We start from the raw sequence: 25429 nt of genomic DNA on the forward strand, positions 1-25429 counted from the left end.
TGATGGTTTTTGGTTTGACATGCAACCCTGAAGGTTTCAAAAAACCACTGATTTATTGAGAATGAGCTACTAGTACAGACTGGATACACATCAAATTGTTCTATTGTCCGTTGCTGGAGTACGAGATCGTCACATAGATCTCGGCAGCTTAGGTTTCTCAAGAAAAGGTTTCGTGTCGGAAATCCCTCAATTCTCCACACCGTGGAAAGATTTCAGCATACCGCGAGCAGCGTGAGCCCCAAGAGCTTGAAGGGTTCCCATTCCCATCATTTCAAGAACGCTGATGTCAAATTCGAATGTTGTTTTCCACCACTGTCTAACCTCGATAGCCACGAGAGAATCCATTCCTAGATCAGAAAGACTACAGGTTATCTGAAGGTCCTCTTCTGGCTTCAACAAAAACCTGAAGATCCTTTTGCCAATCTCCGTGGCAAGAAGGTGAACGGAAGCAGGCTGGTCCAGTGTGGAGGCGTCGGACTTTGCGGCTGCGATGAAGCATTTCAGGTGATCGTTGGAAGCAGAACCAGATACGGTATCAGTATCTCCACTGTTGTGGAAGGATGCCATGCGAATGTCTTTCTTCCACAGAGCACGATTCGCAGGACTGTTCAGTGGAATGCTGCTGCGAAGTCCAATACTGAAGCTGCCTTTGATGGCAGGCCGCAACATGATGAATCTCGATGTCATGGCTGCCTCAATGGCCTCAAGGAGCTCACCCTCTGAGACGGAAACATCTAACCCACCACCTTTAAGCTTTTGCATGAGCGAATCGTGCTCTGCAAGGTAGCCAACTCCATCAACGGCACCGATTTGAATGGCGCTAGCCGGCAGGCCCAAGCCCAAGCGGTATTCTGCAAATGCATCTAGGAAACTGTTGGCACCAGCATAGTTGGCTTGGCCAGGCTGTCCAATGATACCGGAGATAGAACTGAAAAGAATGAAGAAGTCAAGGTCCGCATGTACGGACAGGGAAGCAGTATGGAGGTTCCAAGTTCCCTTGACTTTAGGATCAACAGCAGTACTCCATTCCTTGATTGTCATGCGACCAAAGCTCTGATCCGAAAGCACCATGGACATTTGCAAGATACCCTTGAGCTGCCCTTGAGCCTGGGAAACAGCCCGCGTTACGTCTTCAAGGTTGGAAACACTGCCTTGAACAAAGTCGACACGGCAACCCGTACTGGCGAGCTCTTGGGAAAAGTCTTCATGGTTTTCGGTTGTCCCTGCGCTTCGTGATAGGTAGATCAAATGACGAGCCCCATTTTCTACCATCCACGTAGAGATTGAGCGACCAAGACCTCCAAGACCGCCAGCAAGCAGATAAGCACCTGATTCATCGAAGCGAGTCTCTTTTCTGCGCTGCCGAACAGATTCACCCAGAATGACGCGAGCTGGGAAGTCCCGCATTGAGACAACAATTTTACCTAGGTGTGCACCCTGTTGCATGTACCGAAAGGCATCAAGGTATTCAGCCGATTTGAAAGCCTTGATAGGTCGAATAGGGTGGATGTGTCGCTCCCTCAATAAGTCAACAATGTTTATCAGCAGCCTAATTAAGTTAGACTTAGAGCAGCATTATCGTTAGCACTAGACGCTTACTCTTTGACGACAGTTGGTCTCCTGACACAAATCTGATCCAAATCGACGCAGCAATAGCTACGGTTAGCCTCAAAAACACTCATGTCAAGTTTCCCAGAGCCTATCAAATCTCTTTTGCCAATCTCAACCATCTTGCCAAATACTGCAATGCACTTCCATGTAGCATGAAGCAGCTCGCCCGAAAGAGAATTTAGCGCAAGATCGACACCTTCTCCCTTAGTCTCCCGCATGATGTCTTCCACAAACGAGGTGTTTCGAGAATTGAATATTCTGTTTCTCGGGATCCCGAAAGTATTCATTAGATACTTGACCTTGTCCTCATTGCCGACAGTCACATATATCTCGGCACCGGCCATCCGAGCGAGCTGAATAGTGGCAATACCAACTCCCCCACAAGCACTATGAATGAGAATAGACTAAATAAACTGTTAAAAGCGAGCACAAACAAGGGGATAGAATGATGACAGACCTGTCCCCTTTTAAGATTTCCAACGGTGAAGATGGAGTAGATCGACGTCGCAAACACGCACGGCATGGTAGCCGCGTCTTCGAAGCTCAATCCATCTGGAATTATTTCGCAATGATTTTCAGATACCACCACGCGTGTTCCAAACCCACCGCGACCAATAAGCATGACACGGTCACCGATTTTCAAATTCTGGACATTGGGGCCGATGCGACGAATAACACCAGCCGCTTCAAGACCAAATCCATCATCCACGGCTTCAACAATGCCCATAGCACATAAAACATCCTGTAAATTCTTGTTATTACACTGCAGAAACTCATAGGTGCTGGTGTCGTCTACCTTGAAGTTCAAGCCAGTCGCATACGTTTCAATCTCCACGTTGTCATCTATGAGCGCTGCCATTTCCCGGTGGGTCCAATATAACGCGTTCAGACGGCCTGGCTTACTCGAGCGCAGAGTAATGCTATCAGTTGTATCAGACACAACAAGCTCCTCTTGCATAGGGAATGAGTGGATACGCCCAACATGCACGGTGTTTTCAACAATGGCATACTCGGACTCCGTTGTGAAGGTGTCGTTCTCCTGGCGAATCTGAAATCGCTGAAATACATCGACGATCTTGTCAGATGACGAGCTGAGATCATCGACTTCGCAAGTGGCAAAGTCAACAAGCAATTCCGAGCGAATAGTCCTAGCAATACCCTGGATTTGGCCAAATCGTGGATCCTGACATTGCATCTGAGAAAGCCTGGTGATCCAGAGAATACCGCAATCATTCAAGCTGGCTACCAAAGTTTTGAAAATATTGAAACGAGAATCATTTATATCCTCAAAGTAGGGACCTTTTTCGTCAAGAAGGGCAATCACGTCTTGGCCAGAAGGCAGAGGCATATTTTCAATAGTGCTACAGTTCACACTGTATCCCCTGGCTTCCAAACAGAGAAGCAAGCATTTAGCATCTTCTGATTCCGAAAGTGTCAAAATTGTAACGGCTTTCTGGGGCACAATTTCAAGCGATGGTCTAGCCACAATGACGGAGCACATTTCATATGGCTCTGCCGAATCACGAACTGCAGCATCAGGTGCGCAGAAACCAGCAGCCTTAAGCTCCGTTTCCCAGCGCTCGATACTGATATATGGTTCTTCTGATCTTCCATCGGCATCTCCATACCACCAACCAGCCAAAGGTCCCCAAATGTAATTCACCCATTTGGAAGTTGACGTTAGCTCGGTGAGGAGAAGGCGGCCGTTTGGTTCGAGCAATTGCCGAATATTAGTCAAGCTTTGGTTCAGGGATTTAGTGGCGTGGATGACATTGGTGGCCAGAATCAGGTCGTATTTACGGTCATTGAACCCCTGCTCAAGGGGGTCCTTGCTGATATCGAGTGTGGTATATTCAATGTTTGGATACAGCCCAAAACGCTCTTTGGCGGCAACAAAAAAGCCGGAGGAGATATCGGTGAATGTGTATCGAGAGTACAAGGCCCTGTCATCAAGGGTCAAAAGCTTCAAAAGTTTTGCTGTAGATCCACCCGTTCCGGCTCCAATCTCGAGAACTCGGAGATTTGGTTTGCTGTGTGTGAGGTGCTTGTACAACTTCGATTCATCGCAGCGTTCCATATAGGGATACATCCCAGTCAGCGTATTGTCTGCTACTAGAAGATCCAGCGCTTCAACTTTTCCAACGAATATGCTTTCGATGTGACTGTTGATTTTTTGAATGGCAATCGCGAAATCAGCAGCCGCAGTTTGCGAAAGTTCGTGCACAATACGTTTTATGCGACGCTCGATCACCGCATCATCAAGGCGTTCGAGGACTTGCAGATCGGCCGTTTGAAGATGACGATGTATCCATGATCGAAATTTGTGCATGTGCTTGATGGACGTCTCCATATCTACAGTCGCACGCTTTGTGTGGATCATGCATAGGTGTGATAGCTCCGTCAAAGCACGAATTTCATTGCTACGGACAACGTCGCTGCCCATACTGTCACCACCTTCGGAAACCGGCTTAATCAATGTGTTGGCGTCCAAAAAGTCAATATGAGGACCCCATTCTGCCCGAGCAGTGGAGTTCTCAGAGTTGCTAGGATCTTGCTCATCTATAACAGAGAGTCTGATCCCAGAGCTGCGCAATACAACTTTCCCATCAGCAGAAACACACTGACCGCTACCGATTATTGAGCCGTTAGGAGTGTATGACGCAGAGGCTTGAACTTGAACATCCTTGTGGCAGCGATAGATGCACATTTCTTCAATGTTGGTAGGAACCATAATTTTGGTTGCTGGCGTAGCATACCCTTTGGATGCAGCAACGCTCAGCAGCTGCAATGAAGCATCGATGACCGTTGGATGTAGATGATAATCGTCTCCATCGGTTTCCTTCGCAATTAGCTCGGATGTGGCATCCTGAGTCACAGTATCGGCGCGGATGTCACTAAGACGTTGAAATTCTGGCCCAAAAATGAGACCAGACCTAGCCATATACTGGTAGCATCGGCGAGTATCAACCTTACGCACGAGAGGAGTACTCTTCTGTGCATCTCCACAGTCTTCGGCGTATGATCTAGCCTCGCCGGAGCAGTGCTTGGTCCAGATACTTCCAGTATAAGATGCAATGGTAAATTCCCACCAATCGCTGTCGAGATAATCCGTCAGGCGATGGCGGCGCAGCGTCGTCATGATCTCGACTGGCGGTCCTTCGGTTAAGACAAGGGCAGTGCTGACGATAACATTGCGCAGCTTGAATGCTTGGTCTACCCCAGTAGCCTGTCTTACGGCCTCACCAATCATCGCCGCATATCCGGCGAAAGGAAAGACAATATCTTCGCCAACCTTGTGGTCTCGAATCCATGGTGCATTGTCTAGGTGAAAGAGATTTCGGTAAAGAATGTCAAAATCGAGACTTTCTGTCACCCTAACACCAAGAAGATCGTGATATTTGTGTTGACGGTTACGCCACTCCTTGCTCAACCTTGATTCATACCAAAATCTTTTCGAGTGATCCCAAGGGTATCTTGGGAGGTCTGACAGAGTTGAGCCCTGGGAAGATACTTTTCCTAAGTCAACAGTGGCGTTAAAAGAGTACAAATGCCCTATAGCTGTGAGGAATGATTCGATGTCATGCTGGTTGCGGGTCAAAGCAGATGCATAAGGAGATGAGTCAGAGTGATGGGCCTGGATTTGACGCAAGGGGCCCGCAAGTGCTGAGTGAGGACCGACCTCAAGGAACATCATATTCTTTGCGTTCTCATGCTGTATGATTGATAATATAGCAGACTTAAAGAGTACCGGGGATTCTAAATTCTTTTGCCAGTACTTCGGACCAAAATCGCTACTTTGAGTGAGCAGCCCATTCTCAACACTGCTGAAAAATAACTTTGTCGGCTTCTTTGCAGAGATTTGTTTTTGAAGAAGATCATGATACTGGTCACCTATCTCCGCCATGTGGTGAGAATGGTATGCCTTGTCGACTTGCAGTCTTCTCGCCAGGACCTCGGGGTTAGCTTCCTTGATTCTGGCCACAACGATTTCAACCTCATGCGCGTCGCCGGCCAATGTTACACTCTTCGGTGAATTTTCACAGGCAATAATAACTCCAGTCTGCAAATATTGCTGTACTTCATCAGATCCCATGCCAATAGCCGCCATAGCCCCAGACTTCGTCAGTAGCTTAGTGACCTGGCCACGATAGAACGCAACGGTGATGGCTTCAGTGGCCGTGAGGGCGCCGCAGGCATATGCAGCGGCTACCTCGCCACTAGAGTGTCCGACTACAGCAGTAGGCTCAACTCCAATAGAGGCAAAAGTGTCAATCAAAGCAATTTGAACTGCTGTGCAAACAGGCTGAGAGAGCTCAGCCAAACCGAGCCTGCTGATATCGGGTGCCATAAGCAATTCTTCTTCAATAGTCCATTCAGGAGCATGCTCAAGTGTTCGCAGATGTGCGTCGAGGGACCTGATGGTCTTCTTGAAAGCCGGAAAAGAAGAACTATGAAATAATCCGCCGCCCATCTGTGGCCATTGAGCTCCTTGGCCGGTAAAAACCATGACCACTGCAGGTGGTTCTCCAGACTTGTATGGCGTCGAGGTTGTGAGCATACCAAGTGGGTTCTTCACTGCGAATGCTCGATATGGTAGGTGCACTCTTTTGTTGCTTAGTGTAAAGGCTAGGTCACCGACTCTGCGGGGGTTCTTTTGAATGTAATTCTTGTAGTTAGAGATCATACTGTTCAGTGATTCAACATTGTTGGCTGAGTAGACAAGCAATTTGGGTGACAAGTTGAACGGTTCGGGAACAGGACAGATACCAAAACTATGAGGGGAATCAAGAATGACATGGGCATTGGTACCTCCGATGCCAAAAGAGTTCACACTAACACGCTCTTTTCGATCTTTGGGCCAGCTCAACGGTTCCGTTGGAACAGATAATCCGTAAGTATCCCATGGGATCTTTGGGTTAGGCTCGTTGAGCTTGATGTTTGGTGGAATGACGCGATTTTCCAAAGCCAGGACTGACTTAATCAGTGACGTGAGGCCCGAAGCTCCTTCAGAATGACCGAGATTTGGTTTGACGGACGTGATGATAACACCACCAGAGGGACCGAAAACACGACCGACTGCTCTAGCTTCGATTGGGTCTCCTACGGGGGTTCCAGTGCCGTGACATTCAACGAACGCAGTTTCGGAATAATCACTGATTCCCGCAAGTTCATACGTTCGTCTGATCATAGCCTCCTGGGCAATATCATTCGGAACGGATATTCCATTGCCAGTCCCTCTCCCGTCGCTGATGGATGATGTCGCTCGAATAATGGATCGAATTGGATTTCCATCGCGGAGAGCATCGGCTAGGGGTTTGATGAAAATAGCGGAGATTGCTTCTCCTCTAGCATATCCATTTGCGTTGGCAGAAAAGGTCTTGCAGGAGCCATCGGGTGAGAGAACGCCTTGTTCTGACATCGAAGCGGTCATTCCTGGGCCCATAATTAGGTTGGCACCACCGACAATTGCTCCTTCGCAATCACCCCTAGATAGTGCCAGACATGCTTCGTGGAGTGCAACAAGTGCAGCCGAGCAGCCAGTACGAACGACAATGCTTTTAGTTCAAAGTTAAACTTCATGGATGGCTCATCGTGGTGTACAAATATATATCGGCTTACCTTGGCCCTGTCAAATCCATCTCATACGAAACACGGTTCGCCAGCATGAAGTCTCCGTAGCCGGTGGCTCGGTGCTGGCCATATTGCTGGTTTTCTTTCGCAAACATTTCGACCCAGTCCTCGCCAAAATTGCCCATAAAACAACCAATGGGCCGTCTTTTCCACTTGGTCTCACCAGCATCTTCTATACATTCCCGGGCGACTTCCAGCATTTGTCGTTGCTGGGGATCTACACGCTCTGCTTCGGACTTTCCCATACTGAAAAATGAGGTATCGATAGAACCAATGTCAATACTTTCATCAAGAAAGTATCCATATTCGGATTTGACGCTGCCTGGCTTGGGCGTTTCAGAATAGTATGCTGAGGCATTGTACCTCGATTTAGGTACCGGACCATGAGCATCACCTTTGGAAATCAAGAACTTCCATAATTCTTGTGGTGAGTTTATGCCTCCAGGAAGACGTACGGCCATGCCGCAGATGGCGATGGGTTCCAAGGGAGATTTGTTTGGAACATGTTGTAAAGGTACCTCATCCTTGCTAGCACAAAAGGGTTGGGTGTTGTTTGCGCTATTGGTATAGTCATTGATCGTGTCGGCATCATTGGATATCTCGGAGTCGTTCACAATTGAATCCTCTTTCTTCGGGGTATTGGTATTCCCAACAGATGGAGCCATTGTATGGTTTTGAGAAGTGAAATATGTTTCAAACAAAAACGATTTGGAGTATAGTATTGACTCAGGGTGGTGGGCTACAACAAGAATTTGGAAATGGTCAGATTTCCCGGCCATTCGACCGATCCTTTGGATGTCCAATAAGCTGGCTAGAGCAGACGTCCACAATTGGATCGTCCACGTCGTTCGTGAGACTGGTCAATTATTGAAAGGCACCAGAATATCCATGACACATATCACCCGAGTCACGTTCTTGGTAAGCCGTGCGCGCAGCATCATGGCACCAGTAAATCCATCGCATGTTTAAACGAAACCCCCAGGTGGAGTCTCGCAAAATCTAGCCCTTGGATCCACGAGCGCTGGGGGCCTGAAAACGAGCATAGAAGTGAACAAAGGCCACTTAGAACTTATCTCACCGACTGGTTATTGCAGATACTAGCTAGAAGAGTAAGGCTGCCTTAGGCAGGTTAATCTTGATTGGAATCGAGGAGTCATTGGTGGATATAACTTGAAAAATCAGCCTTTCCCAATAATGGCCGGAAAAGAAGACAAACAAAAATTATCTTATTCCCGCTAATATGGTCATGGTGGCCACTGCTTGCCTCTGTAAGGGGATAATTTGTGGGTCGATGCAGAGTGAGCTGGCTTCATGCATATGTGTGTAACCCTCACATAAGCCAATGCATGGTGCGTGGCGTAAGATCAGGATTGTTCGACAAGACCGATCTTTTCTTAACATTTGTTTCAATAAAGTGTTCTGGGACGTATTTTCGACACTGTCTGTCTAAAAGAAATCCGTAAGTGGTTGATGTTCAGAGTACTTGCTCCCCATCTCAACTGTTCAGAAGAAATACAGTGCAGGAATGAAGAAGCTGAATTGTGGAGCTCCTTGACTAGGAGATAGTAGCCGATATGGACAATAGTGGCGCACCTGCAGATCCAGTTGGTCGATGGGGGCGGAAGTATCAACAGATTCCCAAACAATAAATCTGATCGAATCCGAAGAAGCAAAAATGGGATAGGTGCACAATTTTCCTAGTTCTGCATTGTTTCTCAGCTAGGGGGCTTGCGTGAGTGTCGATCATGTTTCCTGTTAAAGACACATAAGCGGTACCCGATGAGACTTATGAAGCAATCTTTTAGGCCCTTTTTTGAAGTCAATCTGACCAGTACTTTCGATGGCTGTTGAAGATGCCAGTGAGCGAGATGTTGCCATCCGATGGAATGGCGCATTGCATGGAGTACGATTATATCTCGCAATAGCAGGGTAAGGAAAGTTCAGAAAGCAGTCAACATTTGAGCTGAGCTAATGCAAATCGCCCATTAGACTCGCTCTGCCTCTTTTCCTCACTGGTGTCGAGGCTACTATTGTAAGCACGTCGCTGGTGACCATCACAGATGACCTTCACAATGCTGGCCAGAGCAGCTGGGTTATCACCTCATATCTGCTTACCTATACGGGTATTCTCTCCTACTAGATTTCTGTCAAGGGAAATGTCTAATATCCATGATGTTTAGGATTTCTCATGATTTGGGCCAGCCTCAGTAAAATCTTTGGAGTCAAGCCGACTATCCTCACTGCCGTGACGATTTTTATCGCGTTTTCCGCTGGTTGTGCAGGGGCTCAATCTCTGAGTCAACTGTAAGTTTGAAGTTCCCCGTCTTTATAATCACAGACGTGGTTGATTTATATCAATTTCAGGGTCATCTGCCGCGCATTTCAAGGCCTAGGTGGTGCTGGTATCTATACCTTGACATTGTTTTCAATTCTTCGCATCCTTCCCTACGAACAATATGACAGGGCTAGCTCGCTTGCGGGAGGAATCCTTTCAATAGGCCTTGTCCTTGGTCCTTTGCTAGGAGGAGCTATCGCCAATAATGGAAAATGGCGCTGGGTGTTCCTATTAAAGTACGTACACTCATTTATGCTTGAATTCGTTGCACAATTTAATTTAATCCCGGAAACAGCGTTCCAGCAGGTGCACTTGGGTGGTTACTGCTTTTCTTCGTTATGCCGGCTCATTTCCCTAACCCAGCACCGGTAGCAAGTGACGAGGCAATGCCAACCCCCGTTTTGGTAAAGATGAAGTCTGCTATTCACCAAGTCGACTTCTTTGGGGCATTTCTCCTTTTGACTGCATGCTCATTTATCATTGCAGCTCTCCAGGAGGGCAATTTCCAGTACCCGTGGGACTCGGGGCTTGTCATCAGCTTCCTTGTCATTTCAGGAATTGCCTGGATTTCATTTGTCGGCTGGGAGTGGTTCATGTGTCGGCGCGACATCAACATCAGCCCAATGTTCCCATGGCGGCTGACACACAACCGACTTTTCATGGGCGTGGCACTGTTCGTACCCCCTAAAGGCTCCGAGGCCGAAATTATGACTGACAAATTCATCGATGTTTAGTGGATTTTTCACGACTGGTTTGCCGATGACAGTCTGCATCATCAATATTCCGCAAAGATTCCAAATTGTCAACGGGAGCTCGCCAATTGGAGCAGGGGTCAAATTACTGTCGTTTGCGCTGACCTGTTTGGTTGGGATTATATCCTGCTCTGTTTTGGCTGGACGATTGAAAATGCCCTTCACTTATATTGCACTAATTGGACTTGTCTTGCAAATCACAGGACTTTTCCTGTTTTCGGAAATTGCCTCCACAACCGAACTTTGGCTTGGACAATTCGGATATTTGGTTTTAGCTGGTTTGGGGACAGGTCTTGGAGTATCCGTATTCTACATGGCGACACCACTTGTGGTGGATATGGAAGATCAATCCATTGCTTTGGGCATTGGAATCCAACTTCGAATGTTGGGTGGCGTTCTTGGAGTTGCAGCTGCGGCTGCCATTCTCTCCCATTATGTTGAGGGTCGATTGTCCTCCGTGCTACAAGCTGGTGAACTGGCTGCTTTGCTAAAATCAACAGAGGCAATACGAACTTTCTCGCCAGAGGTTCAAATTCGTGTCCGTGAGGTATATGCGGTCGCCTACAGCATGCAGATGAAGATGTGTGGTGGATTTTCAGCAGCACAGCTGCTTGCCGTGGCAATGATCTGGAAGAAAGATAATGTCCGATATTCAAAGGAGTGACATTTATCCTAATTTGGCGGAGCAAAAAAAGCCATTCTAACACAATCCGAATTGCTGAAATGGTAGAGTACACCCTATCATTTCTGAACTTCAAGAAGTGTTGTATTGGATCCGGGTTGTATGGTACACAGTTGAAAGGATATCAGGAAAAGTCATCAAAAAAAGCCTGTGAAAAGACATGTAGATGGCACATCTCAAAAATAGGGTGTTTTGTAACATTTCGAGGTCACTCCGGTAGAATCTTGATAGTCCCGAGCATCAAAGCCCAATACCAAAAGATTCCATATTCTGATTATGTGGATCACTGACATGAACGACAATTTTGCCCCGCGCGCGGCCGGACCGAAGCTTTTGGAAGGCTTTTTCAGCATCGTGCAGCTCATACACGCTATCAAGCTGGATCTTAATCTTTCCCTCTGCCAGCCATTCTCCAAGTTGCACCAGCTGCTTCTGGTCAGTTTTCACCATCACAGCGACATATTTTCTCTGTCCGCCGCCGAGGAAAGAGGGCCACCCGAGTCGCCCAAGGAAGGTCATGATGGACGATGCACCAACCTGCACAAAGGTTCCATCCTCCTTGAGGAAATGGTGGCACTGGTAGTATAAAGTAGAAGGTAAGCCAATATGATCGACTACACAATCAAATACGACATTCCGTTCTTGGAGCTTTGCCACGAGGTCCTTGTGCGCGGTATAATCAATGACTTCGTCCGCGCCCATGCGCAAACACAACTCTATATTGCGAGTCGAGGATATTGTCGTAACATGGCATCCCATCTGCTTTGCAATCTGAATAGCGAAGATACCGCAGCCTCCCGATGCGCCGTTGATAAGTACCTTCTCTCCCGCTTTCACATAGCCCTCTAGACTCTGGTACGCGGTCAATCCAGCAACTGGCAAAGAAGCAGCATTATCAATAGGGACACCATTCGGCAAAACCGCAATTTTGTCGGCCGTGATACTGAGGTACTCTCCTAGCGAACCAAACTGCACCGGCCGTGCGGGACACCCGTAAATCAGCTGGTCCTCCTTTAGATGCTTTGCGAGTGGTCCTGTAGCTACTACACGGCCGCAAAAGTCCATGCCGGGTGATGCAGGCATGCCAATGAGCATGCGTGCGGGCAATCCCATTTCGGGAAATTTGTAGTCCACTGGGTTCAGGGCTGCGGATATAACTCGCACCAAAACCTCATTTCCCTGAGGGGCCGGGGGTGCACGGGTAGCTGGTTCGAAGCGGAGGTTTTTTTCGAGACCACCAGATGTGCCAGAGTAGAGCCAGGCTTGCATGGCTTCGGGTTGGAACGAAGCCATGTCCATAGGAGGCATTGTTGGGTTCATTTTGATCCTTGCTGAAAGACTTGAATATGTACTCCGTTGGTCGTGAAATTATCGATATGTTCCTTTCCGAATCATTTATACATGGCGAGTCTGGGGATGAGGCTAACAATATTGCTAGCAGCTCTGGAGTTCTTCTTGTTGATAGGTTATCGCATAAAAAGAAGAACATTTGCATGATTTGCATTGACGCCTGAGGCAGCTAATGACCTCATTTGGTGATACAAAGTTGCTAATTGTTTCTTGCTAATTGTTTCTAGAACCTCAATATCCCAGTATCCAATAATGATAGTTGAATGTTAAATCTTGTTTCAAATGAGTTGTTACAATAATAAGTTCTATAAAAGTGAAGAAATGACCAAATAGTTTTGATTGGGCGATTCAACGGAAACGATGCGTCGCGTATCTAGCGCGTCATGGAGCATCCCGCCCTTGACTTCTTCAACCCTCGTAGACCACTAAAAGTCCGCTGAATGTGTCGGCGGTCTTTTGCTCGGCTGCTGCAAGGTCTGTCTTTCCGACATGCCGGTTCCTTGGAAGCTGGCCCGCAGGGTCGCCACACGTCACTGATAATTACCGGTCGATCGATTCCCGTGGCTAGGACCGGATCCGTCACAAATGCTCGTCATGCTGCTATCAATTCTTTGCGCTTCACGTCAAGACGCATTGCGCATCCTCTAGCCAAGTTACCAAACCTTACTTCTGGTCGCCGCACATATTCGCAAGCTCTTGGTCAAGAACCAAGCCACCTGAGTACAGAAGATCTGGCCATGGCAGCTGACACTGGACTCAAAGCGAAACCAGCGGATATTCTTAACGGAGATATACCTTCGGCCGGTCGCCAGGCTTCTCTCGACCCGGAATCGGATGAAGAGATTCCAATCGAGGCAGATGAGCTCGAGGAAGCCCTTGGGCGTCCGCCTCCTGTGCACAGCAGTTATCTTCCACTTCCCTGGAAAGGACGATTGGGATATGTAGGTTTCATTATGCTGGGTGTCCTGTATTTTATAGCAAGAACCTAACTCTGATTGATCAGGCTTGTCTGAACACCTACCTTCGATATTCAACACCCTCCGTCTTCTGCTCTCGCACCTGTCGAATTGCCTCTATTCTCGAAAATAGGCACCCGCTTCAAGACCCTGAACAACCCCCACACCCGACTAAGAATCGTCCAGATCGCGATCAACCAGCAGATATTGCCCGTGGACAAGCATTTGTCGAGGGGCTCGGTTTAGCGAATGCGCGCGATTTGGTAAAAATCATTCGCTGGAATGATAAATATGGTATTAAATTCATGCGACTTAGCAGTGAGATGTTTCCATTTGCTAGCCACAAAGAATACGGGTATAAGCTGGCACCGTTCGCATCGGAAGTGCTTGCAGACGCAGGGCGAGTGGTGGCAGAACTCGGACATCGAGTATCGGTTCATCCTGGCCAGTTCACGCAGTTTGGATCGCCAAGAAAAGAAGTCATAGCGAGCTCTTACCGTGATCTAGAATACCATTCAGAGATGCTTCAGCTACTCAAGTTGCCTCCCCAGCAAGACCGGGATGCCGTCATGATCCTTCATATGGGCGGAGTTTTTGGCGATAAGGCAGCAACGCTTGATCGGTTTAGAGAAAACTACGCTTTGCTGTCGCAAGACATCAAAAACCGATTAGTCTTGGAGAATGACGATGTCAGCTGGTCTGTTCATGATCTACTGCCCATCTGCGAGGAGCTCAACATTCCCCTTGTTCTCGATTACCACCATCACAATATCATTTTTGATGCCAATAAGCTCCGTGAAGGCACGGAGGATATCATTCCTCTCTACGATCGCATAGCAGCAACATGGTCCCGGAAAAATATCACACAGAAAATGCATTATTCCGAGCAAACGGCTGCCGCCTTCACTCGGCGCCAACGCCGCAAACACAGCGACCGCGTTGCTACTCTGCCTCCTTGTGCTCCTACAATGGATCTGATGATCGAGGCCAAAGACAAGGAACAGGCAGTGTTTGAGCTAATGCGAAACTTCAAACTACCCGGCTACAACCTTGTGAATGATTTGATACCCTACATGCGCTCTGATGAAAATCAACCCTTCAAACCGCCCAAAAAATCCAAGAAGATTGGTGGTTTCGTGGACTTGGAAGGTTCTATTCCCCCACCTCGCACCATCCCCGACGAAGAAGTCGGCATGGGCGGCCCGGACGGCAGAGTCTACTGGCCTCGGGGCATGGAAGAATGGCTACGGCCAATGAAAAAGGTTGTCAAACCTAAAGTTGCACCAAGCCCGAGGAAGACCGCATCGAAAAAGGCCAAGACCGAGGGTGTTGCCGATGATGTCCCTCTAGATTCTCCTATCAAGATAGAGACATCGACGAAGAAACCAACCAAGGTCACTAAGCGCACGACCCTTTCCACAAAGTCCCGCGGCAAGCGCAAGGCCTCGGAGACTGAGTCTAGTGTAGACCTAGAAGAGGTCCCAGAGTTGGACAATGCTTCAACTCCTGCATCGGCGTCTCGTCGAAGCTCCCGCGCAAAGAAGGTGAACTACACTGAGGACGGCGTATAATTGGCAACTTGATGTCGACCTGTTTATATGTTCTTGTAAAATATTGTATACTAGACTTCAACCAGCGAAGTGCCATTCATGAAGTTTACGAAGTCATATGATTCCAAATTCCTAAAAAAAATCACATCATTTTTCTTTCACAGCAGTGTCACATGGAACCATCAAGATACCAGCAAATTGAACTTATTCATGAGTAATTTAGAAAGTAAAGCAGAATAAAGCAACATCCAACTGAACAACACTCAACACTCAAAACGTGAAAATTCTCCGAGCCGAAGCAGGATTGTGCGGAATGAACGCGGTGAGCACCCGAGTAATCATCGTCATGGGCGATCTCTTTCCCCGCAGGGTATACCAAGTTTCAACATCAGCCTTGTTCGACTTGGCTTTTTCATTCCTTTTCATGACCTTCCCATACTATCGGCTATCCTTCACTAATCGAGACCCTGGCGCCCAAACCTCATTCCCGTTGGCCAACCCTTCGGCCAAGGTCCCTTCTCTTTAAGCGCTCACCCAACACCTTATTTCCTTCGTTTCCTCGCGAACCCCGACCTAGTAAGCTCTCGAGTATACTCAGTTTACTTGTTGGCCCACTCGCAACTAGGCGAGCTCAGTCCCGTCTTTGGGGTCTCCGGCACGAGACCCTCCCCGCTCTCCGGCATAGGGTCCAATCGCGGGTCTATCGAGCGATCGTCCAACGGCAAGCGCGACTTGCTGCGCGTGATACTAAACTAAGAGGACGATTTGTAGCCTATCTACTAGGGCCACGTCGACGCTCAAGGGCTTGGAAAAGCACTGCAGAAGCCAATAGACCAACCACAAGATACTCGAAGTCGATCCGAGGGCCCCGCCCCGAACCAAACGATTCGATGGCGCAATCCGGGCTCTCATCGACATGGGGATCAGGCAGTGGCGATGGTGCCGCTGCTTCTGGTAGCCGTCGCAAGAAGGTATATGGATATCTCAAGGCGGCAAATGAACTGCGCCAAGCTTACACCTCTCAGTGGGCCGGTCAGAGGAATGAACATGACGAAGATTACTACAATACCCCTGGCGCCTTTCCAGATGTTGAAATCGCACGTTCAGGCGATGAAGAAATGGTTCTATTCCCGAGCTATGCTAGGAAACTGGCAGGGCCAAAGAAGACAGACGCCAGCCCCCGCCCTCGACGCGATTCATGGTCCGAGACCATCGACGAATATCGAGGTGCGGCTGCAGAAGCTGAGAATGATGATAAATATGTGCCTGCTTGGGACGAAACAGAGACTCCGGATTCGGTTGTGGCCGTCGATGTGCGTGGCTGGATCTACGCTCCTGGTCGGGGCCCAATGAGCCGAAAGCATAGGTTGATGATTGCTCTGGCCAGAAAACTGAGTGGAATTGCTGCACCGACAGGATCTTCGAACGATGAAATTGTTGATAAGATCCCGGGCAAGGGCGATGATGAATATGTCGACAAGGAAATGCAGTCGCTCGTTGAATCGGCCGTTGAGGACGCAGACCCGGCCTGGAAGAGCTCGAGTGTGGACCGAACCCAACAGCCCACAGCACCGCTCAGCAAAGATGAGTTGTCTATGGCAAATGCCCACCTCATGGAAAGACTTCGTCCATTCCTGACGAATCCGGTTGCGAGCATGCCGGTCACTGTGTTCTTCTTTGATGAAAATGAGAGCAAATCCCGGAATATCACGACAGATGAATCAGGTCATTTTAGCCTTCGCGCTGCACTGCCCTTTGTGCCCACCCATATTCGTGTGTTAGCATCCGAGGACCTGTCTGCTGCCAGACCGATTGAAATCATCGACCCTGTTGGAATCAGTTTGATCAGTGACATCGACGATACAGTGAAGCACTCTGCCATCGCTAGCGGGGCCAAAGAAATGTTCCGAAACACATTCATCCGTGAACTGGATGAGCTTACCATTGAAGGAGTAAGCGATTGGTACGGAAAGATGGCTAAGCAAGGTGTGCAAATCCACTATGTATCAAATGCGCCTTGGCAGCTCTACCCCCTCCTCGAACGGTATTTCAAGAAGGTGGGTTTGCCTCCGGGATCGTTCCATCTCAAGCAGTACTCGGGCATGCTGCAAGGAATCTTTGAGCCCACAGCAGAGAGAAAGCGAGGCTCGCTAGAACAAATCTTGCGTGATTTCCCCGAACGCAAGTTTATCTTGGTCGGTGACAGCGGTGAAGCCGATCTGGAAGTATACACAGAGATCGTCCTCGCAAACCCTGGCCGGATCCTGGGAATCTTCATTCGCGATGTCACAACCGTGGAGACTAAGCCATTCTTCGACAAATCCGTCAGCCAATTCAGTCCGTCCAAACGCAGTCGAAGTTCACCGGATGTAAAAGACTCTTCAGATGCAGTTATGAACAGGCCTGTATTGCCCCCTAGAAGTGGCACTAGTGTTGAACCGTCAATACGCTCACCGCCAATGCACTCGGAGCCTGATCCAAAAGATCTGGAGCTGGAGGATTTGATTGATCTTACAGATCTCATTATTGACGATAAGCCGCCTCCGTCCGGGCTTACCCACCCTACCACTGCACGCCCACCACCGGTGAAGCCGATTAAACCATCTGCACTGCGCATGGTTTCCACGCCGGCTGACCTAGCCAAGGCCTCCAAACCATCCTCGCTGCGCCAGGTCGCCACACCCTCCGATGCGACAGAGACTGATTCCAAACCACCTGCACAGGAAGCTCCTAAGCGCAAGCCAGTTCCCCCTGTCCCACCTAAGCGCGCATCTGCGCCGAAGACGGAGGCAGATCCATCACCAGGAATCTCCCGAAGTAGCACTGCACCATCAGGGAACGACATCCCTTCTTCGTGGCTCAAAGGTCTTGACAGCGGGTCTACAACTACGCAAAATCAGACGCAAGCTGCTCGCGCTAAACCGCCACCACCTCGCCCACCTCCTCGTCGCACAAACACCGGATCATCAATCGTCAGTGTAGACCAGAGTGCATCGACTCTACAGAGTGCATCGACTACTCCCGTTCCATCTACAGGCGGCATCCAGTCATACCCCGCCGCAGCCGCCCAGGCCGCGTACCAAGGATTCCAGTATGCAAGCGACCGACTCAACTTCTCCGGCTCACAGGCTAGTGGAAAGCGACCGTCTGTATCCAACGAGTCAGGCGTACCGCCCGCACCACTCCCCAACAAACGTGAAGAGCTCTGGAGGCGTCGCTGGGAGCGCGCAGCCGATGTCCTTGAACAGCATGGCGTTGTGCTGGGTAGCTGGCGAGTTGGAAGTGATGCACAGCCTGTCTGTGCGTGGTTGATCGAAGAGGCGGTCAAAGATATGAAAGCCGGTCGGAAGTAGGGCCTCTGACATGAATACAATGTATTTCAATACCATGTCTGCATATTTGCCTACATGGTACTTAAAACTTTTGGAAACAGGTTATATCGAAAGTCTTCCAATGAGACAGCAAGTCAGGATCTTCAGCCGTTATAAATTGATGATTCAAAGACAACCTTAGAAGAACGCTGAGTAGACCCAGAAAAAGACTGATAAAAAGGAAACACAAACGCCTAGAGAGCATATTTGAATATGAGAGTTTTTAGACGGGTTGTAGATAGACATATATTCAACAGGATTTAATTGCGAATGTATTTTTGGGATCAAAAACTGTGTTCATAAAATAAATTTGACCGATATATGTTAAATGGCTGTCCCTTGTGTTTTACAATTTGAACGTTGAAGTATAACCGTTGTCGATCGTCCACGTGTGGGTCGCTGATCATGAATTTTTACAAAATCGCCGAATCGATCATTGTTGTTATTGGCATAAGCACGAAAAAGAGATATACATACATCGCATGATATTTGATTTATAATATTATGGTTACATATTTTAGGCCATATGAACTAACCAGAGCTCGTCCAGGCAGTGCAACATGCTGACATCACCTCGGGCCTCGGCTTAATTTGAATCAGAAGCAGCGTGATTGGAGACCTGCTAGTCTGGGGTATTTACTGTGCACCCCTCGCCTGGGAATTCTTTACATATTCTCCACACCCATAATGCCTTCTGAAATCCTAACACGCGAGGAAGTCGCTAAGCACACCACCGAGGATTCCCTCTGGTGCATCATTGACCACCGAGTCTATGATCTAACAGATTTTGTCGACGCCCACCCCGGTGGCAGCGTTGTCCTTGCTCAGGTCGCCGGCCAGGACGCAACATCTGAATTCTACAACCTGCACCGCCAGGAGGTACTTGAGAAATACCGCGACCAGCTTTGCATAGGAATTATTGAAGGTGAAAAGCCCGAGGTCATCGAACCTACACCTGGCGCCCTGAGCCCCGTCCCCTACGCCGAACCGTTATGGCTACGTCCGGAATTCAAGTCCCCTTACTACAAAGAGACCCATCGACGCCTGCAGAAGGCAGTCCGCGAATTCACGGACAAATATGTCACGCCCGAGGCCCAAGAGAAGGAACGAGATGGTACCTATATTAGCCAGGAACTCATCAACCGTATGGCCGAGACGAACGTATTGGCCATGCGACTGGGCCCGGGAAAGCATTTGCACAACCGCACCTTGCTTGGTGGTGCTGTCGATGGCAAGGAATTCGATTACCTCCACGATATGATTGTGACACAAGAGTTGGTCCGTGCCAATGCCAGAGGATTCCAGGATGGCAATATGGCCGGTATGGCTATCAGTTTGACCGCCGTCCAGCAGTGGCTGCGTGACCCTGTCCTCAAAGAGCGGATTAACGGTGAGGTGTTGTCGGGCCAGAAGAAGATGTGCCTGGCTATCACTGAGGCCTTTGCTGGTAGTGATGTTGCTGGCTTGAAGACTACTGCCGAGAAGACTCCCGATGGCAAGTATTATATTGTGAACGGAACGAAGTAAGTTTCAAATCCCCATTCTGTAATCTTGTTCTTGGAGGTCGTGTGTTGACGAGACGCAGGAAATGGATCACAAACGGCATGTTCGCCGACTATTTTGTTACTGGATGCCGTACGGAGAAGGGCTTCTCGGTGCTTTTGATTCCTCGGGGCGAGGGCGTTGAGACGAAACCTATCAAAACCTCATACTCAACTGCTGCTGCTACCGCATTCGTGCAATTTGAGAATGTCAAGGTCCCAGTCCAGAACCTTCTTGGCGAGGAACACAAGGGCTTTATTGTTATCATGAGCAACTTCAACCATGAACGATTCATGATGGTGGCCGCAGTAGTCCGAATGTCGATGACCGTTGTGGAAGAGACCATGAAATGGTGCAATCAACGCATCGTTTTCGGCAAGAAGTTGATTGAACAACCCGCCATCCGTCAAAAGTGAGTTTCGGTTACCATTTGCACTACATCATTTTCGTCTAATACTTGACAGACTGGCTCGCATGATCTCCCTCACAGAGTCCAACCAGGCTTGGCTCGAGTCCATCGCCTATCAAATGTGCAACATGACATATGCCGAACAAGCGAAGCACCTTGGTGGACCAATTGGATTGCTGAAATCACACTGTACTCAAGCTGCCGGTGAAATTGCCAGCCACGCCACAAATATCTTTGGCGGTCGCGGTATCACTCAGTCAGGAATGGGCAAGATCATTGAGATGTTCCACCGCACGTACAAGTTCGATGCTATCCTGGGTGGAACCGAGGAGATTCTGGCAGATTTGGGAGTGCGGCAGGCGATGAAGAACTTCCCGAAGGCGATGCTATAAAGTTCAATCTAGTCATGTACATAAATGAGATCTTTGAAGCGATGTTTATTTCTGTCAACATATAAATACTTTCTGTGACGTTTGTATAGTTTGTATAGTTTGTATGCAGCCCTACACTTAGCCTTGAACGGAGTAGGCAAGTGGGGCACTGTAGCTCGGGCGGGGCATCTTTGTTCCGCCGCTACGGGCCAGCTCCAAGTGAGGTCACTTGTGATTTGAGAGAGTAAACCGCATTTCTTGCTTCTATCATTCCAGTCTATCTACAAATACTTTACTTTGAATCTATCAACAGTGTTCAAGATGGTTGGCACAGATGCCTTTCGCCAGGATCATATCCTAGACCTTGCTGTGGCAGCTATTCGGTCCAGCCAACAGCCAAGCCTCAAAACACCATATGAGGCCGTGGCTTTGATCGGCCACGCCTGCATGGTAGCGGTGGATTTCAGATTGGTTGGTCTTGGCGAAGATCACAACTTAGGTATGCATCTTCTGATTCTCATTCTATCGATGTATTTTCGCTGACATCTACAGAAACATCCGCAGATCATACTTCCCTCCCCGCAGAATGGAACACTAACGACACATTTGCCTTTCGATATGCACACCCACAATCTAAGACACAGTATCTGCTCAAAGTGAGTCGAATAGGAAGCAATGCTGTGGTCTTTGCGCTCGCTTTAGGCGACGACCGCACCAGCTCTTTCGACGTTGCCACCAAAGAGTTCGTCTCAACCACCGCCCTCCCTCTATCCGACGCCGAAAACCTCACCGCCTCTCTACGGGATGTATTCATTTCGCCAGCTCGATTGGGCGATTTAGTTGGACTCTTCAAAATCAACGTCATCCAGAGACTTGCATCCGGTTTGCACCCGGAAGACTACGAGGTTACAGGCCAGCCGCCAAGGGAACTACCAGCGGAAAGGAAACAACGTGACGCTCTACGAGATGACTCTCTTCCCCAACCTGCCCGTCCACGTCCATTAGATGACCCTCTGGCGGCAGCTCCCCAGCGCTCCAAGCCTCCAGTAGACTTTGCCCCTCCTGGGTTTGAAGATGAGCATCAAATGAACCGCTACCCGGAGAGATATCTAGGGGGACTTGGAAGCGGTCCACCAGGGCTCGGAGGAGGACCAGCAGGTCTTGGTGATGGCCCAGCAGGGCTAGGAGACCCAGGCAGTATTGGAAGACGAGATCTTTACCCACAAGGGCTTGCCCCCAATGATCCGTTCAACGGACGTATGGGTGGCTATGGTTCGGGTGGTGGTATGCATCCTACCTTTGATGACCCCCTCTTTGGTGGAAGAGGGAATGGTAGTGGTGGCTATGATCCCAGGGCACCTCCTGGAGCAAGATATGACCCAGTAGGACCAGGTGAGCCACCTGTTGGTCGGAACCGTGGCCCATTCGGTAACAATGGACGAGGTGGAGGAGGCTTTGGAGGCTTTGGTGGTGGGTTTGGCGGGGACATAATTTAATATGTTATAATTAACCACGAAAGATACGTTCGCTTATAAATTTCAGCAAATATACTTTGAACAATGAAAAACAAAGACCTCGCCATCACTTAACAATCACATCTCTTTCATGTACGATGTCGTAGTTGGAGAAATTACGTACGGGCGGCAAAGCGGTGTGTGGCTGAAATGCGAAGTGTGGCGCATCTTGCTTTCACCACTCTCAACTTGACCTTCCCGAACTCCCATCTCTTCTCCCTTTCTCGCGTTCCCAAGTCCATCCCCTTATCCCTTGAATCGATCTTGGGAAAATTGTCTTTTAATTGAATTGTCATCTGGAGCGTAAATCTCCTTGTTTTTCAGACCCCCACGATATCTGCGCCCATCCACGAATTCCGTTGTTTTCTCACGAGACCGCCCCTCCCCCAGCTGGCCCCTCCTTTTCAGCCAGCTGAGCACACCCGACGCAATGGATAACAACATGGAAATCGATACTGCGCGGTCCCCCGAGCCACACCGTCTGTCGCCAACGAGTGACCCCGGGTCCATACCGACTCTGGATGGATGGATTGAGAGTTTGATGACTTGCAAGCAATTAGCGGAGGAGGACGTGCGGCGGCTATGCGATCGGGTTGGTTCCTTGGTTTGACAATCTATGGCTGAATTGAAATTGATCATTTGTGTGTCTTTGCAGGCAAGAGAGGTTCTGCAGGAGGAGTCCAATGTGCAGCCAGTGGTATGTTGTTCCTCGGTCGGGATGTTGTCATGTCCGCCCAGCCCACTGACCACCCCGATAGAAATGCCCAGTGACGGTCTGCGGTGATATACACGGACAGTTCCACGACCTAATGGAACTTTTCCGTATCGGTGGTCCTAATCCGGATACAAACTACCTCTTCATGGGTGAGTAGGCTTCGGTCGGATGAAGGCGTTGTGGAGTAAAATTCCTAATTTCTCTTGAATATAGGCGATTATGTCGACCGTGGCTACTATTCAGTTGAGACTGTCACCCTCTTGGTCTCCTTGAAGATTCGTTACCCACAGCGTATTACCATTCTCCGTGGCAACCACGAGTCCCGACAGATCACACAGGTCTACGGCTTCTATGACGAATGCCTCCGCAAATATGGCAACGCTAATGTGTGGAAATACTTCACCGACCTCTTCGACTACCTTCCCCTCACTGCTCTCATCGAAAACCAGATCTTCTGTCTTCACGGTGGACTGAGTCCGTCCATCGATACCCTCGACAACATCCGGTCGCTTGATCGCATCCAAGAAGTTCCCCATGAGGGTCCTATGTGTGATTTGCTCTGGAGTGACCCCGACGACCGATGCGGATGGGGAATATCCCCCAGAGGTGCTGGATACACATTCGGCCAGGATATCTCTGAAGCATTCAACCACAACAATGGCTTGACTCTGGTGGCACGTGCCCATCAATTGGTGATGGAAGGATATAACTGGTCGCAGGATCGCAACGTCGTCACGATTTTCTCAGGTATGACTCTCGTTGCCGGGCTTGTACAGACCCAAATGACTAACCGGACCCCTAGCCCCAAATTACTGTTACCGCTGCGGCAACCAAGCCGCGATTATGGAGATCGACGAGCATCTGAAATACACATTGTGAGTATATGGGTATACCCCATATTCCTACAGGTCACTCTTTTCATGCAAGCTACTAACACCTGCCCAGCCTACAATTCGACCCCTGCCCCCGAGCGGGAGAACCTATGGTATCGAGGCGCACACCGGATTATTTCCTGTGATAGATTTCATTTTCCTCCTTTCGAAAGGCACTTGGACTGGCGGAGAATGGGGGCTGCATTCGAACAGGGCTCTCGCCTACTTAATTCTGTATGGTTCAATGCCTGGCCACTTGTTGATACCAATCATGAAAATAAAAGACCATTTGCAAGATCAGTTCCTTGAGGCTGTAGGAGTACTCGGAGGGTGTGACAGATTATGACTTCGGTTCCTTAATTACTGTGGGGCTGTTTAGGAGTTCACATCCTTACTTGGAATGACATGCATTTCAAATTTATTTTCTCGCAAGTTGGGAACTAGAACAAAAGACTACCAGATAACCATGAGCTTGAACTCGTCTGTTTAGTTATCTTTTCCTGGTACATATGTATGATACTGTAAGGCTCCGTAAATCTCCAGTATCAAGGCTATCCATCTAGTGATCGTCTACATTTCGGCTTCCATCATGCTTTTTCTTGGAGCTCACTCATATGGATCATTATGTAAAATTTGATTATATTTGTAATGTACATCATCAAACCCCTGGAGCACAACGAAAGTGCTCTATTTTGTTTCCGTCAAATCACGAGACATGCTACTGCCTCGACTCTCAAGCTCTCGCTCGCCTTCCTTTTGAAGGGCGCTTTCAGTTTGGAAACCTTGTGTTTTCTCTTCGTTATCCTCAACGCCTCGATAATGGCGCACTTTCGAGCTACCATTTGGAACCCAGAATCGTTGGTCGACACGAGCAACGAAAAAGAGAGCCACAACCATGATATCGATACCAAAGTCAAACACATAGAAGCAAGCTTTGCTGTGGTACCAGGCAGGATGTGTGAAAGGACGAGGCTTCATCCAAGATGTAGCAGCGCGGAATGAAGCGCCAAGGCAAAGAAGTACAGCGACAAGGCTGACAATGAACACTTTAGCGACCCAGGTGCCGGAGCCAAATTGTTCCATTCGCTTCCTGTTTGGCGACAGAAGAACAGCCAAAAGAAGGGGCATGGGCAGGAATGAGATAATAGCGAAGTATGTCTGGCCGTAGAGTTGAATGTCGCGATCGATCCGGAGGGTGTTGGTGTTCAAAGTGTACATACTCTGAACAACACAAGTAATGACCATAATTATAGTAACCACAACGAGACCATAGAGCACCTTAAATGCCCAAGATACAGGACGAGACCATCCTATAATTGGATAGACAGCCCGGAACATACGCTGTGCGTAGAGCAAGTTTAAGATAAATAGCAACAGCACACCAGCGGCAACGAAGATCTGTGCCGCGATAGCAAGACTGATATTTGTTGGATGACAAGCCCAAGCAATGCGAATTGCATTAGCGACGATTCGGGACATGCAGAAACCGAATGTCATGGCTGATGGAATGAATTTGTGTCCTCTGGCGAGGTTGCGGCGGAATAGGGTCATGTGGCAGGCGGCGCCAGCGACGAACAGAGCGAGGAAGACGGCGCATATTGGTACATCGAGGGGAATCGTTGGGCGCAGGCCCATTCCGGCTGTTTTGGGCATATAGGGTCCTCCCATTTTCTGAGATTCAGTTAGAATTCAATGTTCTGAATGGGTAGGTGAGGGTTTGGGCACGGACTATTGTCAAATCGATAGAGATTCGGTAAACGTAAGGAAC

At 48.8% G+C, this 25429-nt stretch overlaps 9 protein-coding genes across 9 annotated transcripts; 6 read left to right on the forward strand and 3 right to left on the reverse strand.

The window, feature by feature from the left end:
- Positions 1-186: 186 nt before the first annotated feature.
- On the reverse strand, positions 187-7907 carry N7529_002225 (type I polyketide synthase; the record flags this gene model as incomplete). Its single annotated transcript, XM_057237753.1, has 4 exons — positions 187-1549; positions 1600-2015; positions 2069-7166; positions 7231-7907. 4 exons carry the CDS (start codon positions 7905-7907, stop codon positions 187-189), a joined length of 7554 nt encoding a protein of 2517 aa, XP_057100364.1.
- A 1175-nt stretch (positions 7908-9082) lies between these two features.
- On the forward strand, positions 9083-10993 carry N7529_002226 (major facilitator superfamily domain-containing protein; the record flags this gene model as incomplete). Its single annotated transcript, XM_057237754.1, has 6 exons — positions 9083-9171; positions 9232-9365; positions 9423-9546; positions 9607-9813; positions 9873-10250; positions 10312-10993. The coding sequence occupies 6 exons, from the start codon at positions 9083-9085 to the stop codon at positions 10991-10993; spliced, it is 1614 nt and encodes a 537-aa protein (XP_057100365.1).
- A 258-nt stretch (positions 10994-11251) lies between these two features.
- On the reverse strand, positions 11252-12331 carry N7529_002227 (NAD(P)-dependent alcohol dehydrogenase; the record flags this gene model as incomplete). The annotated part of the gene is made up of 1 exon (XM_057237755.1): positions 11252-12331. One exon carries the CDS (start codon positions 12329-12331, stop codon positions 11252-11254), a length of 1080 nt encoding a protein of 359 aa, XP_057100366.1.
- A 470-nt stretch (positions 12332-12801) lies between these two features.
- N7529_002228 (UV-endonuclease UVE-1) lies at positions 12802-14888 on the forward strand (the record flags this gene model as incomplete). Its single annotated transcript, XM_057237756.1, has 2 exons — positions 12802-13302; positions 13365-14888. 2 exons carry the CDS (start codon positions 12802-12804, stop codon positions 14886-14888), a joined length of 2025 nt encoding a protein of 674 aa, XP_057100367.1.
- Positions 14889-15757: 869 nt separating this feature from the next.
- Positions 15758-18220, forward strand: N7529_002229 (phosphatidate phosphatase App1 family protein; the record flags this gene model as incomplete). Its single annotated transcript, XM_057237757.1, has 1 exon — positions 15758-18220. The coding sequence occupies one exon, from the start codon at positions 15758-15760 to the stop codon at positions 18218-18220; it is 2463 nt and encodes an 820-aa protein (XP_057100368.1).
- A 705-nt stretch (positions 18221-18925) lies between these two features.
- N7529_002230 (acyl-CoA dehydrogenase family protein) lies at positions 18926-20581 on the forward strand (the record flags this gene model as incomplete). The annotated part of the gene is made up of 3 exons (XM_057237758.1): positions 18926-19761; positions 19824-20192; positions 20245-20581. 3 exons carry the CDS (start codon positions 18926-18928, stop codon positions 20579-20581), a joined length of 1542 nt encoding a protein of 513 aa, XP_057100369.1.
- A 300-nt stretch (positions 20582-20881) lies between these two features.
- On the forward strand, positions 20882-22056 carry N7529_002231 (proteasome inhibitor PI31 family protein; the record flags this gene model as incomplete). Its single annotated transcript, XM_057237759.1, has 2 exons — positions 20882-21059; positions 21113-22056. 2 exons carry the CDS (start codon positions 20882-20884, stop codon positions 22054-22056), a joined length of 1122 nt encoding a protein of 373 aa, XP_057100370.1.
- Positions 22057-22504: 448 nt separating this feature from the next.
- Positions 22505-23807, forward strand: N7529_002232 (serine/threonine-protein phosphatase; the record flags this gene model as incomplete). The annotated part of the gene is made up of 6 exons (XM_057237760.1): positions 22505-22666; positions 22730-22771; positions 22833-22938; positions 23003-23536; positions 23592-23664; positions 23735-23807. 6 exons carry the CDS (start codon positions 22505-22507, stop codon positions 23805-23807), a joined length of 990 nt encoding a protein of 329 aa, XP_057100371.1.
- A 541-nt stretch (positions 23808-24348) lies between these two features.
- Positions 24349-25329, reverse strand: N7529_002233 (uncharacterized protein; the record flags this gene model as incomplete). Its single annotated transcript, XM_057237761.1, has 1 exon — positions 24349-25329. One exon carries the CDS (start codon positions 25327-25329, stop codon positions 24349-24351), a length of 981 nt encoding a protein of 326 aa, XP_057100372.1.
- Positions 25330-25429: the final 100 nt, after the last annotated feature.

Source organism: Penicillium soppii, assembly GCF_028829465.1.
Source record: "Penicillium soppii strain IBT 18220 chromosome Unknown utg000003l, whole genome shotgun sequence".
NCBI lineage: Eukaryota > Fungi > Ascomycota > Eurotiomycetes > Eurotiales > Aspergillaceae > Penicillium > Penicillium soppii.